We start from the raw sequence: 15,362 nt of genomic DNA, 5'->3' as shown, positions 1-15,362 counted from the left end.
ATCACAAGATGTCATAGTCCCATTGTATATGGCACTGGTCAAACCACACCTGGAGTACTCTGTGCAGTTCTGGAGGCCTCACTTCAAGAAGGACATAGATAAAATTGAAAGGGTACAGAGGAGAGCGTTGACGATGATCTGGGGCCAAGGGACCAAGCCCTATGAAGATAGGTTGAGGGACTTGGGAATGTTCAGCCTGGAGAAAAGTAGGTTGAGAGGGGACATGATATCCCTCTTTAAATATTTGAAAGGTTGTTACTTGGAGGAGAGCAGGATGCTGTTTCTGTTGGCTGCAGAGGAGAGGACACGCAGTAATGGGTTTAAACTACAAGTACAACGATATCGGCTAGATATCAGGAAAAAAATTTCACAGTCAGAATAGTTTGGCAGTGGAATAGGCTGCCTAAGGAGGTGGTGAGCTCCCCCTCACTGGCAGTCTTCAAGCAAAGGTTGGATACACACTTTTCTTGGATGCTTTAGGATGCTTAGGGCTGATCCTGCACTGAGCAGGGGGTTGGACTAGATGGCCTGTATGGCCCCTTCCAACTCTATGATTCTATGATATTTCTAATAAAGAGCAGATTTAAGGTCACAGGTTTCTAGAACTATGTAGCCTGTTTAAATCTAGCCTGTGAAGCAGTTTGAATGGAGGTGGTGGGGGAGGGAGGGACCTTTGCTTCAGCTTCCTTAATTGACGATTCACTTTCTGGACAGATATCAGTTAAGAATTTTATGTTTAGTGGGTTATTAGGCCGTTAGTTATAAGCTTTGAGGAGATACCTGTACAAAAGGTTAAGGCAGATGTTGATAAAAGACCAGGAAGTCATCAAAGCCAGAACCCCATGTGACTCTTCATTTGATGTGAATTATTGTTAATATGCTAAAAACTGGATAGAGCTGATATGACTAATTCTTTGAGCCCAACTTAGTTTGGTTATCAAACTGCTGTATAATAAATGAATGGCTCATCTAGCCTTGCTTGCTTCAACTAAGGCAGGCTGTCTCAACCAGGGTTTCATGAAACCTTTGGTGGGAGAGGTTGACAGTTCTGGATGGGTGGGAATTAATTACTTTTTAATATATATATATTTTTAATTTGTTAAACATTCATTGGGTAACATGACCAGATCTGGTTGATGCCCCCACCTCATGTTGATCCACCCACCCAATGGCCAGTGATTGGAAGGGGAGGGGCCTCAGGTGGGTATGTTCACAGCCAGGCTTCCCAATCGAATTATTCATGATCATACAACTTCTGGGGTTTCTTAACACCTAAAGAATGTTTCAGGGGTTTCTCAATGATAAAAAAGTTCAAAAAGGTTAGTCTAAGGCAACTGATCTGTAGCTGTGCTACCATAGACCTATGGCCCTGTCATGTTTAATTAATGAGCAGAGTAGATTCCTGCATAATCCCTTTCTGTGACTGGAAGTGAGACGTGCATGTAAAAGGCAGCAACTAGTTTGGAGGATACATGGGGAAGTTTGTGAAATAGCTAGTGTTCGCCTAGGATCTGGGAGACCCAGCCCCAAATCCACAGAGGCTTGGCCACTCACACTCTCTAATCTACCTCACAGTTTTTGTTAGGATGAAATGGAGCAGAGCAGAACTATGGAAATTGCTTGCAGTCCCCACTGGAGAAGAGAGAAAGATGGGGTGTACATGAACTAAATAATGCGTTATGCAGGCTGGTAATTTATTCACTCAGGAAATTCAAACTTTCATATTGTGTAATATAGTTATTTTGCTGGCTTGTAGATTTCTTACCAAAAAATGTTTTTTCTTTCCTTTTAAGATTCTGAAACCATCTGAAAAGAAAGCAAAGTACCAGTATGGTGGACTGAATTCTGGACGTCCAGTCACTCCACCTCGCACAGCTAATCCACCTAAGAAGAGGTGAAGAAAGGAACACATTAGAACAACCATCAGATCTATAAAGGACAAAACTCCATATATACAGTATATAATAAGTGTGCACTGTAAAACCATCCAGCCATTTGACACCCTTTATGATGTCACATCTTTAACTTAAAGAGACGGGTAAAGGATCTTTAATATTTTCTAGTTGACAGATGTGCAACACTGTATTGTAACAAGTATATTCCAATAACCAACATAGAGTAAAATCAGATCTAAACAAAAAAAAAATGTTGGTTGCATAAGTCACATCAGTTTTCAAGTTGACCAACATCCCAATTTAAGCTTGATGTAATAGCTAAACCAGACGAGAGCATGATGTTTCATTTGTGTAATGTGGTCTTACTGTTGCTTGACTGCTTTTATTTCTATTATTTTGTAGGTAGAATGATGGCAAAGTATCTAGCAATGTTCCCTGACTGAAAATGAATTGTGAAAGGGGTTTTTTTTTAGGCAGCTGTCACTATTCTCCCTCTTCCCGTACTCCTGCTAACTTTAATATGTGCCCCTCTGACAGCATCTAAAAATAAACTACATCTAAGCTAGTAATTTGAATAAAGCTCACTACCTGGGAAACCCAGCAATCTATAATATTTTCTGAATACCTAAACTTGCATTTTATCGTAGATTTCCACAGAATAACTTTGTGCACCGCACCATTTTAAATTAACATTACACTCATGATGGCACCATTTTACTAAAATAGAGCAGGAATGGTATTATTAGTTGGTAACTTGATTAAGTGGTACCTTGCATTAGATTTTTATTAGCATGAAACACCTTTTTGGCATGCTTAGCTTCCTGGTAATGCCATACTTGCATTAAATTGCATCTTGCATAGCTCACCGAACATGAGGATCCTCCTTTGACAAGCCTTGAAAAGTTAGCCCTCTTCTTACCCCTTCTGTCCCCTGCACTCTCTCACGACCTCCAGGAAGGGCGTATTTGAAAGGATGTTGATCAGTGAGCAGTAGGTTAACTATGGCTAGTGGTGGCTGGACTGTCTAATATTGCCATGTGAATGTTCTACATGATTGTAAGGCTTATGTCACTAAAGATTATATCTCTGGATTTTCATGATCAAAGTTCATATATTTCTGTATAGATTTCTGCTTTGTAGTGTACTATGGTAGCAATAATTTCTGTACATGATCAAGAGTTGATGCAGTATTTCTTTTCCTGTTTGTTTCTTAAAAGGTTATTATTGACAAATGGCAAAGTGATAAAGCAATGTCCAGAGATTTTAGGAGGATAAAAATGGAAAGACAGATTGGATGAGAGTACACATTTTATCAAACACATTTAAATTTATATGATTTAGGGAGAAGCTGTTGATTTATACCATTCTAAATATAAAACAATAAATGTAAAACTCCTTAATATTGTCTTCACAAATGATAAGTTGAGGATCCTGGTAATTTGCATTTTATGAACTGGCACATATTATGCAATGATGATTTATGGCAAAGTGATAAGTTCTTGAAAATGGATTTAAGTCTCTTTTCTAATTCCATTTTGTTTTAAATGCATATATTAAATGTAGGGTTTTTTCATTTAGTAAAGTTGTTTAATTGATTTGAAGTCTGTCTGGTCATTCTATTCCTTTCTTCCATGAAGTGAAATCCTTTTAATGAAGCAATTTGACATCATGGCACATAAATGCTATACAGATGTTATGCAGTCAAAAGTTCAATGTTGGCACTGATATAAAGGCCCTACAGTGTTTCAGCCCAGTGGAAGTGATTTGAGCGAACAAAATCAGATTATTTAATAGCAAGAAATGTGTTATATCAGACAAGATGCTACCTGTAGGTCAATGGCTGGAAACTACGGCTGTCTCATTATGATGCTCACTTACATTGATCTGGAATTATCTGAATGCAAAGCAATCAATGTAAAGTTTTACCAACTCTTCATGATAAATGAAAAGGCCTCTTAAACCACTGCAAAAGCTATGCTGGGGGCTGTATTAACCAGAGGGACAAAAGCCATGTGGGATAGTCTGTAATGGGAAGGATCAGGTGAGACTGAGAAGAAAAACTAGTAGGATCTAGCTGTGAGCCTCTTCATGTCATTACTTGGCAAATCCACATGGAAGAAAAGAGGGCTACAAGATGGAAGAGTGCTTTTACAATAGCAGGTAAAGTAGATGGAGTTCTCTCATCAGTAAACCTTATAAAATCCAAACTGACTGCCTACCCACAACCTGATTGGCCCTCCCTGGAGATGTACCAGAGAGAGAGAGAGAGCACTCCGCCAGTGAGGGCCAATCAGTTCAAACTACACTCTGCCCATGAGAAGGAGAGTTGGTTCTTATATGCCTCTTTTCTCTACCCAAAGGAGTCTCAGAGTGGCATACAATCTCCTTCCCTTTCTCCTCTCCACAACAGACACCCTGTGAGGTGGGTGAGGCTGAGAGAGCCCTGATATCGCTGCTCAGTCAGAGGGACAATCAGGTCAAATTGCATGCTGACAAGTCTATCCCTATTTGATTGGCTCTCCCTGGGGGGGGGGTGTTGCTAATAGGGAGAGAGCACTCTACCAATGGGGCAATCAGGTCAAATTGCATGCTGATAATTCAGTCCTTATCTGATTGGCCCTCCCTGGGGGTATGCTACTAATAGGGAGAGAGCACTCTGCTAATGGGGCAATAAGCTCAAATTGCACTCTGCCAATGAGTGCCATTCAGTTCAAATTGCATGCAGACAATTTACTTCCTACATGATTGGCTCCTCTGAATTATTCCCCTAATAGGAGCTGGCCCTCAGCCAGAAATGGTCGTTTAGCCCCAATCAGGAGGGAGCCCATGGCCAGGAAGGGCTACTAAGGCATCAGCTATCCCATTCCAGCTTCCTGCCAATTTCAGAAATTTGCTGAGTGTAAGAGGATTTAGCCTCGGAGCATGTCCTGCTGTCAGTAAGTTGCCCTGACCTCCTGGCCCCTTATCAACTCAGAGGAGGGGGGAGAGTGAGCTGCCTCCTGGGGTCAGCCTCTGTGTCCCTGCTGGAGGGGGGGGCTATGGGAGGCCCAGAAATGGCACCATGCCAGCCCACTGGAGCCCAGGGAACCCAGAAAACCTTTGCCCTGGGAATGGCTACCCATGAGTAAGTCATGGCCCTCAGCCAGGAATGGCCCACCCTGGTAGAGCCAGCTTGGTTTAATGGTTAGGAGTGCGGACTTCTAGTCTGTCAAGCCAGATCTGATTCTGCGCTCCCCCACATGCAGCCAGCTGAGTAACCTTGAGCTTGTCACAGCACTGATAAAGCGGTTCTGATTGAGCAGTAATTTCAGGGCTCTCTGAGCCTTACCTACCTTTCAGGGTGTCTGTCGTGGGGAGAGGAAAGGGAAGGGAACTGTAAGCCGCTTTGAGACTCCTTCGGGTAGAGAAAAGCAGCATGGTAAGAACCAACTCTTCTTCATCTCTAATAGTAGTTTAGCCCCAATCAGGAGGGAGCTCTACAAAGAAAGGCTAATACAGGACAAGGCAGGAGAAGCTGTTTCAGGGGGGGGGTGTAAGTCTTTCTTGGCTTGCTCACTGACTGTTAAGGGATTCTTTCCCTTCAAATATGGACCTTCTGGCCAATGGCTTCTTGTAGCAATCCAAAAAGGGAGACACTTGGGTATCTCCTACACAGAGAGGTGTTAGTGTGGTTAAGCTTTGCAATTTCATAAGTGAGGAATGCTTTTGTCTTGTATTCTCTCTATGCATGTGTGTGTGGAAGGGAGTGGAAAACAGCCCTCTGTCCAAATCCCTCCTGGGAAACTGATCACTGTGGTCTGGAGAGGAGCTTTCATTCTGTGGGTTCTCCACGTCTCACCTGGAGGCTGGCACCCCTGACCAGTTGTGGGGATGCTAACCTCCGGCTGGGACCTGGAGATCCCACTGCTGAAGAATATTTCAGGGGTAAAAAGTTGAGAAAAGCTGACCGAGGCGGTAATTGAGAAACCCTCTGTACATCCTTTCCCTACTAATGTTTTCATGTTTGATTGTAACATTCAACTGTTTTTGATTTACTCTGAAATTGAACTGAATTGAACAACATACTTGACTGAAAGGTTTTCAGTTCCTTAAGCAAATTTTGCTCTCAATTATTTTCAATGAAGAAACAAACAATACAGTTTATGCTATTTGATGTTTATTGGTATTAGCAATTCCTGCTACCTAGCATTTCTCTTTGTTTCCCACCTGGAACCTGGCAACCCTGCCCCTCTATGGGATCCAAAGCCAGGGCTTTTCTCCAGGGGGACTGATCTCTGTTGACTGGAAATTCCAGCAAATCCCCAGATCTCAACCTCTCTGCCAGAGTTCCTCCTCCCAATCAAGCCCTTTCATCTCCAAGAGCCTGGAGATGAGTTGTAGAGTCCCCCTCTAAAACATCCATTTTTCTTTGTGGAGAAATTCCAGGAGATTTCCAGGCCACAGCTAGAGGTTGGTGACCCTTGGGTCACAAATGTCCCTTGAGGTTTGAAGGCAGTGCCTCAAGCGTCCAAGGGTAGGCAGGAGCTTTTGCCATGTAGCCGCTACCCCCCCCCAAAGGCCACAGTGCTGGTGTGCATCCTAGCAGCCGCTGTATTCCTGGGTACAACGGACTTTGCCTTTAACGTCAGATAAGGTGTTGATAATACTGATTATGTATGCTCGCAAAACCACTTTCAGAAACATCTTTTTTAAGCCACTTTACTTAAAAGTAAAAAATATTCATTTTCACATCTCTATCTGATAAGACTGCATTTTTAGAATGCTAGAGAAATCAACCTAGCATGTAATGGTTAAAATTACATTTTATGATAACTTTCCTCTTTGAAGCTACTTGAAAATCAGTTGTACTGAAATGCTTATTCTGGGTTCCACTGGTTCATTCTCAAAGGTAAAGTGAGATGTGCAGGTTTTTGGGCTTTGCTGTTTATTTGTTTAGGTTATAGGCCCCATAGCCTTTTCCTGTGCTGTAAGAATGGAAGTACTGGCTGTTGTGGGTTTGCTGTTTTTGTATCCCGCCCTTCCCTTGCAGCTCAGGGTGGGATACAACATATCAGATATGCATACTTAAAATACAGAGTTTAAAAATTTGCAGGAATATACCATTAAAAGTCTACAGAATCACCAATATAAAAGTTATGAATTTAAATTTATTTTTAAAACATTTCTAAAATTACAGAAAACTGCTTTACCTGACAACACATCAGGTGAATACACCTGGCAAAACATCAGGGACTAAAACTACGAGACCATGGCCACGTAACACAGAAAACCCACAACAACCAGTGGACTCCAGCTATGAAAGTCTCCAACAATTCAGTGGAAGTACTAAGAGTTATGCTAAACTAGTTTTGTTACCTATAATATCAAGTAATTCAAGAGAATTCATTTTAGCCATGTGGATGCATGCATATTGTTTCTAGCATTTTTCTACGTTTGAATTGTAAGCAAATCCCTCCAAGGTTTACTTACATCATATATCTCAGTGGCGCTAATTTGCTCAAAGGCAACAAAGAGGTTGGATAGTTTAATATATCTAGTTCATAGGCTACGTTTTGAACAAATTGCATAAATGACCCTTTAGAAAGATTTTACAAGTGGAAACACAAATTGTTGGATACCATTTTGTAGATATAAAGTATTATATTGGAAGAATGCTGGGATGGATCCATTCCAACAGCAGCAGTACTTTCCCCCAGTATCATAAGCCTTTCTGTAGCACAATGCACTTGAGGAAAGTTCTGTCATTGCAGAACTGTTAGAATAAACCCTATTACCACTACCTCTTAGGTTTCAAGTCTGTCTTTGTGCTCCCCCCCCCCCACTTGAAGGTCAATACCAGTGAAACGGGTTTTCTGTAAAATATGAATTGAACATTTATTTTGAATTTGTTTAATAAAGCATGGCGCATTTGACGCATTAAGCAAACAATTTAGAAAGTGTTAGTTTTTATGTCCCAAGAATACAGACTTGAAGTATTCAAATTAAAGTGCTTTAAATGTTCAAATATGTTTCTTTTATGGAAGCTTATTCTTATAGCAATAATGCTTGCATAAATTTACAGTCAGTGTAGCATGTATTTATGTGACAGTGTTTAAAACATGCTAAACAAAAATGGCACTGTTGACACTAATTTTCACATTTCCAAAGAACTGAATGATACGTCATGGAGAAGTGGTTGTACATTAGTCTATTTCCGTACCATTTTTTCATAGAAGTCACTGGGGCAACTTTTTTTTTCACTGTCACTCTCCATAGCATCACAAACATAACTTATTACATTCCATAGAAGATCAGTTCTTACAATATCCCTTCTGCCATGGAGACAAATAAGAATTTTAGATTTGGTTTTGATATAACCTGCACAGCCTATCAGGTACATTCACAACTTGACATTGTATTTAGATTATGTGTATTTCTACCATCCCCAAAATATCCAAATCAGATCAAAAAGGAAATGTCGTGAAAGAGATGAGATCCAGAGTCTATACTTGTTTATATATTCCATTTCATGATTTATTACTTGTATATGTTATGATAAATTGTGGAAATATCATTGTACCTCAATATTTTGCATGGTTCATATTGTCAGTAATGGCTAGTATTCCTAGCATTTGCAAATGTTTTGATAATGTTCCTGTGTAATCGGTCTTTATTATTCCTAGGATACTTCAGATGTTAGTTTAAATTACACAGTCCAGATATGGATTGTTTTCCTGCTTTTCTTAACTATTAGTTTTGGCTTTGCCTCTGTCTTACAAATACAAACATGTATTCTTTCATAATTCCTGTAAAACACTGGGTTGGATCCTAAATTTTCCACCAACAGAAGAGGTTTCTCCAGAGCAATGGGGCACTGTTGATTTTTCCCTTGCAGCCTCTTCAGGAGGCAAAAAGTCACAAAGGGCAGAGGGAAAATGCGAGAGAGGTCTCCCCATGAGGATGGCTGCAAACATTTTGCCATCCCGCGTTTGAAGCCACTCCTATTTTACCCCTCTCTTTGGAAATGGCCTGAGGGTCCCCAGTTCCCCAAGAACAGCTGTATACTTCTGCTAATGGAAGTCTTCCATTAGTAGAAAATTTAGTCTGGATCAAACCCATTAATTATAAGTTTGACACTGCCAAACTTGCCTAATACTGTATTGGCAAAAGTATTCATTTCTCATTGTTCTAAGAAACAATTCAACTTCAGAACTGGGAAATTTTCCATGGAAAAATTGAAGCGTTAGAAAACTGCCTTACATCTCTGCCAACAGGCTGATCCTTCCCTCCCTTATTCCAAAAACTTCCTCTTGTCCTTACGAAACAGAAGTCCAGTGGCACCTTAAAGATTAACAATTTTTAAATTGTTTTTAAAAAAATTATTAAAATGTTTATATCCTGTTCTTTTTGGTTCAAAATTGCTTACAACAATGATTAAAATATCCCCAGGTATCCAAAGATAAGAGCAAGCCCTGGATCCCTCCCTCTTCCATGCCATCCAAAAGTGCTTTTTGATCAGCAGGGGTGAACTATGGCATGTCAGAGCTCACTTCCTCAAGTGCAAGCATTGTATGAAGTGAGTGAGCTCTGACGCAAGGATGCTTTTGCAAGAATAATCTGATAACTTTGAAGGTGCCACTGGACCCTGGGTTTTTTTTCATGTGAAAATATGCGGCACCCACAGCAATGCTGTGCAATGGAAGTGCTTATGGAAGGGGGGAGAGAGGGGGAAACGTGCAAGGTTTTGGCAGGAGCCAGGATTACCTCAGCTATTCCTCCTGACCTCCGTTAGAGCAGGAGGCAAGCCCAGAGGGAAGAAAGGCCACGAAGTCTCTAAGAGCAGAAGGTGGACAGGTCCCTCTTTCTACCTTCTCCAACACGGTCTCCTTACATCCATTCTCTCCCCAAAGGAGCACCCTCCTAAACAGCTGCAAGCCTAAACAGCTGCAAGCCAGCAGTGATTAGGCATGGTCAGGAGCCTGCCCCTCCAAAGGGCTGCCTTCCTCAGTAGCACTTAGCTAACCATTTTCTCTCTTCTCCCCCTTTCTCGCCAACACAGAAGCACCTCTCGATCCCCAGGTGGGTGCCATTAAGTTGTTATTTGGCATTTTATAGATGTGCATGGCAGGGTAGATGTAACAATTTTCTGTACTCAATCTCCATCCTTAGGAAGGGGGAGGTCAATGGTGCCAGTTCTATGCTTCTCCCTTCCCCATCCTTCCCTTCCTGGTTAATGCAGAAGAAGCATGCAAGCAGCCTGATAGGCCTGGCTGACCTTCCAGCCTGGGTGGCTGCACACTGCAAAGTCAATGGGCGGGGCGGAACAGAACAGCCGGCACTTCCAGGGCTGCCGGTTCAACCTTGAGCAGCCAGCTGTTTTGCGAAACATCCAGTCGATGGACCAGCTGCCGAGCTGCACTGAAACCATGCAAACAAGATAATGGTCAGGTTTTGATGTGATGTGATGGATCCTGCCAGGACTGTTACTCAATGTTGCCCAATTCTTTTCCTATTGCTTACATCCCAAATATTCAGTTTAGTTTTTGTTCTCATGCAAGTCACATGATCTTAAACACATTGACTTTTCCCCACGGGAGTTGGCTCATTTGCAAGCGCATGGGTCTTACTTTTAAGGAGACCTGTTTAAAGTGGCTTCCTTATTCATTTTATTTTAAATAAATAAGAACAGCTGCTTATTTTTGTTGATAAAAATTAAAACAGATGTTTGATGGTAAAAATATGACAGTACATAGAATTAGGTGTGTAATATTTTAATATGTATTTTGTTCTCCTGATCTGATTAACAAAATCCTTGGTTCTTCTATAATGCAATGTATTCTTCACAAGGTAATAATATCATCTGTTGTAACTTGCCCAATTGTTGACAGTTGTTGATTAAACAGTGATGCACATCTTTGGTTTCTTACCTGAATCGATAGGTAATTTGTGCTACAAGAACTGTAGGGGCTGGGGGTCACTTCATTTTCTGCTGCTCCCACCATGTCCTCTTTTCTCCTACTCATCCCCAAATCCTTTCTACTTTCACGGATTCTTTCTCCTATTTCAACAACCAACTTTGGATGCCCCCCTCCCCCCATACCTTTCTCGTCAATCAGAAGCCAAAATAATTTACATCATTCTCCGCTCCTCCCTTTAATGCACACCACAGCTCAGTGTGAGATAGGCTGAGTGGGATTAGACTGAGGTTCACCCAGCAAACTCCCATAGGTGAATGTGGATTTGAACCTGAGTCTCCAAGAGCCTAGCCCTACTTTGACTATGACATGACACTGCTGCTTGGCTTTCCCTTCTTCCCTGTCTTTAGGAGCCTCTCTCTGTAAAAAGACTGGCCAAGTTGCAAAACTTGTGCTATAGCAAGTTGCTCAGGCGAGTTGTATTGTAGCCACTACCGCACCCAGCCAGGTGGTGCAAATTGCCCACATACTGCCACAGGGCAGGTTGTGCTGTATAAAATCATCTAGTTGCCACCTCTAACGTGGGTTTATTAAATTGCATGGAAGCAAGTTGCCCAGTGGTTGATGCTGCATGTGGCCCTGTGAGTTGTCCCCCCAGGGAAGGAGGCACTTCTAACAATCCTGTAAGGTGAATTAGGCTTGCATGTGTGTCATTGGTCATCTAGTGAGCTTCCATGGTAGAATGGAGCTTCAAAAGTACATTTCTCAAGTCATAGTCTGAAACTAATCACTAACCAGCCTGACTTCTAAGGGTAGCTGCTATCAAGCAATACCAAGCAGCCAGGTCTGGTTGAGTCATGCAGGACAACAAAGGCTAGTGGCTGGACCAGGAAAAGACCTGCTGAGAAATCCTGTGGCCGCCCACCCCACTGAATTCTCTCCAGCTTCTTTTGCCTTGCCACAGCTGGCACTTCCTCAGGCCAAAGACGGGACTCACCCAGCATAGCCTGCTCGGCCTGGCCGCCCTGCAGGTTCCAAAAGGTGGCAAAGGTTTGTGGTGAGAAGCAGCCTGGGTCTGCCAGCTGCTCTGCATAGGTTCCAACAGCTCCATTGTGAGCCTCACCACTGCCTTTGACGCACTGACTATGTGGCCCACTCAGCTGATCCTGCTGCTTGAGACCAGCCCCAGCGGCAGCTGAGAGCCTGGCAGAGCCAGCAAAGACAAGGGGCTACCGCTGCCTTAGCAGCTACCTGCTCAGCAACCCTTCGCTCAGATTTTCCCTATGGCTCCTGTGTACGATGTTTTCACATTAATGAAGAAGAGTTGGTTTTTATATAATGCTTTTCTCTGACAGGTGTCTCAAAGTGGCTTACAATCACCTTCCCTTTCCTCTTCCCAGAATCGACACCTGGTGAGGTAGGTGAGGCTGAGAGGGCCCTGCTAACAGATCTATGAGGAGCCCAAAGTCACCCAGCTGGCTGCATGTGGAGGAATCGAACCTGGCTCACCAGATTAGAAGCCACCTCTCTTAACTACTATACCAAGCTGGCTCTCTTATGTGACAATTCAATTCTTGCAACTGCAACAAAAAATCCTGCTGCTACAGACTTAATAAAGCTACCTATCTGGAACTATTTGTGCAGTTGCAACATTTTTCAATGAGCCCATAGTCCCTAGCACAGCCTTTCTCTTTTTTTTTTTGTAATTTTATTATTTATTATTATGTAAAGCATTTACAGAAAAGTAAAAGAGAAAAAAAGCGACCAGCTGATATGGTTTGCCATCCTCTTTTAACATACATATTCAGTTCCCATCACATATTAATCCTAATCTAGAAGTTTTTACCATCTTTCTTAGCGAAATGATTGTTAATACATATGAGAGTATGATCTGTTATAAGAATATATTCTATTATTATCTTATTATTATCTCGTTCCACTTGAACAGTTCCGCAGGGCCTGCAAAAGGAAGATCCTCCGCCAGGTATTTGGTTGAGGTCAACCTAAACAAATCACTTTCCATTGGCTCCCGAGCCTTCCTCCCATGAAAACCACTACTGATTTGTCCAACACATGGGTCTGTCAGTATGCTATAGTTAAATTACTGTTCTCTAGCATTCAACTGTTCCACTATTCCAGCATACTGTTCTATTGTTATCACTGTATTGTTAGTGTTTACAACTGAGTCATCTGTACTGTTCCCTGTTAACTAAGTTCTATAGAAACTGCCCTGAGCCTCAGGGGAGAGTGGTAAATAAACAAACAAACAACCTGAGGCAGCTGTGCCAAGAGGGCCAAGTATAGAAATTGAATAAATAAATTCAAATTACCTTAAAGGCATTGAAAATTATTTGACTCCTGAGTTTTGCTTGTCTCTTCTTTACCTGGCATCCCCAAATTTCCTCCCACTGAAATGCTGTTCCAGGGGAATATGGATCCTCCAGGAATAGCTTAGGGCAGAGGTGTCAAACTCATTTGTAATGTGGGCTGGATCTGACATAAAAGTTACTTTGTCAATCTGCACCATATGTGCCATAAAATATTATGCCAGTTACCAGAGATATAAACTTTATAAAGGACATGGGCAAACTTGATTAACGCAACTGATTCCTAGAAGTAAAAGCAATTGGTTTACTGGGGATCCCACAAGGGCCCCAATAACGGCACAGTCTTAAGGGGTGTGTGAGTGAGAAAGCACTCAGGTAATCAACTGACTTTTGCATCAGCATATGGCCGAGATATGCCAGCGTAAGGGTCAGTTACACACTAGTTATGCAGTGGCTGCCTGCCATGGTGCGGCCCCAGCACAGGAGTGCACTGTCCATGTGTTTAATCACACACAAGACTGAGTTTATTTCCAAGGGATACCATTAACGGGGGGATATCTTCCACTTCCATAGAAATTAATTTTTTATATATATAGCACTTTTATGAGATGAGTTATTTTCCTGGCAAGTAAATTAAGCGATTTTTCAGCACCTCCCCACACCCAACCTCAGCAGCCAAGCTCAGTTACAATTCATCTGTCTCTTGCAACTATTATTATGATTTATTAAATGGCACAGGGCTGTAAACAACATAATCAATACAACAATATTTACAATTTAAAAATCATTAAACATCTTAACCATTTTTGTTTCGTCTCTTCCCATCCTACCTCTGAGAATCTTGAGGCACACCAGACTCGCCCCCCATCACACCATCCTCAACAACCACCACCCTGTGAGGTAGGCCAGGCTGAGTGAACAGCCATGGGTGACCCAGATGACAGGTCCAAGCTCAGGAGACAGGGGAGCCTAAACCTGGCTTTCCGAGACCCCCACTCCCCAGCTTTCTTCCCTACTGCATTTCCCATAGAAGTGGCATGGCAAAGTGGAAAGCTTGATGGAGAGGCAGCATCTGAAATGTTTTGTCCTCCTGTGTACTTTCCTCTCACGAGCTGAGAAAAAGGTGGGGGAAAGAAGGGCGGTTCTCTGTCCTCCACCAGCCCCAACATTCACTCTGCCTCTGAGCTTTGTGGCTGTCCAGATGTGCAGAGGTGCCTTTGGCACCCCTTTTTCCGTTTGCTCCACACTTTTCTGAGACAAAGAAGACTTTTCCCTAAAAGCAACATGCATAAGATAGGGCGGATGAGGCACACCGGGCCAAATGCTCTCCCGTGTGGGCGCAGGAAGAGGTGGGGCAAACTACCACGACTAAAACTCCAGCCTGCAGTCTGGCATGAAACCTCCAGTGCATAAAAGCTCTAGGGGAGGATGGATTGGTGCAAATCTTCCCCTCCTTGTATATACAGAAAATGTTAGTGAGAAAGACAATGAAGCAGCATGATCCCAGTGTATGGCAACAGCGCATTTATCCTTAACCAAGTTGATTGATTGATTATCCCCGTCCCCGTCCCCCCCCCCCGCCGCCGCCGCCACCACCCATCCTAGCATATATAGATGGTGGAAAGGAGGAGAACACACAGATCCAATCGTTGTTGTTTTTTAAAGATAAAAACTGAGTTAAGATTAGCAAATAAGGCAAGTGTTCCAGGAATAAAGGAAAGACATCTGACAGTGTGACCCTTTCGCCACAGAGCATGGAAATTCTGCAGGAGAGAAGCAAAAGTCTTTAACCACCAACCCAGCTTTGTCCTCCTGTCCTCCTGTCAGTGTAGCCCCAACATATTACATGGTTGCAAATCTCCAGGTGGGGCCTGGAGACCTCCATGAATTACAACTGATTACAACTGATTTCTAGACGACAGAGATGTTCCCCTGGAGAAAATGGCTGCTTTTGAAGGTGGATCATATAGTATTATGCCCTACTGAATGCCCTTTCCTTCTCAAACCCCCTTTCCCCAGGCTCCACCCGCAAAAGTCCAAGAATATTCCAAGCCAGAATTGGCAGTCCTGGATAATATACAAAACCATCCTTTCGGTTTGCACTATTACTACGAGACCCAGAAGATCCATTTACCTGGAATACACAGAACATGGCTGATGGCTTTTGATGCTGCTCTGGGTTCTTGCTTACTACTGATCAATGGTCCCTTATAGTCTGCATTGCCTTCATGGTGGAGTTGGTTTTA

The 15,362-nt window shown here is 42.5% G+C and overlaps 1 protein-coding gene across 1 annotated transcript in view; it reads left to right on the top strand.

Annotated features, from left to right (window-relative positions):
- Positions 1 to 3,496, top strand: part of PPP1CB (protein phosphatase 1 catalytic subunit beta) — a 44,446-nt gene extending 40,950 nt beyond the window's left edge. The window contains exon 8 of the mRNA XM_077341436.1: positions 1,794 to 3,496. Coding sequence (XP_077197551.1) covers positions 1,794 to 1,898 — 105 coding nt within the window. The 3' untranslated portion in view covers positions 1,899 to 3,496. The remainder of the gene's footprint in view (positions 1 to 1,793) is intronic.
- Positions 3,497 to 15,362: the final 11,866 nt, after the last annotated feature.

The sequence above is a fragment of the Paroedura picta genome, chromosome 1 (genome assembly GCF_049243985.1).
Source record: "Paroedura picta isolate Pp20150507F chromosome 1, Ppicta_v3.0, whole genome shotgun sequence".
Classification (NCBI taxonomy): Eukaryota; Metazoa; Chordata; class Lepidosauria; order Squamata; family Gekkonidae; genus Paroedura; species Paroedura picta.
Note: the sequence above shows the minus strand (reverse complement) of the source record. Positions and strands in the feature narration are given on the sequence as shown.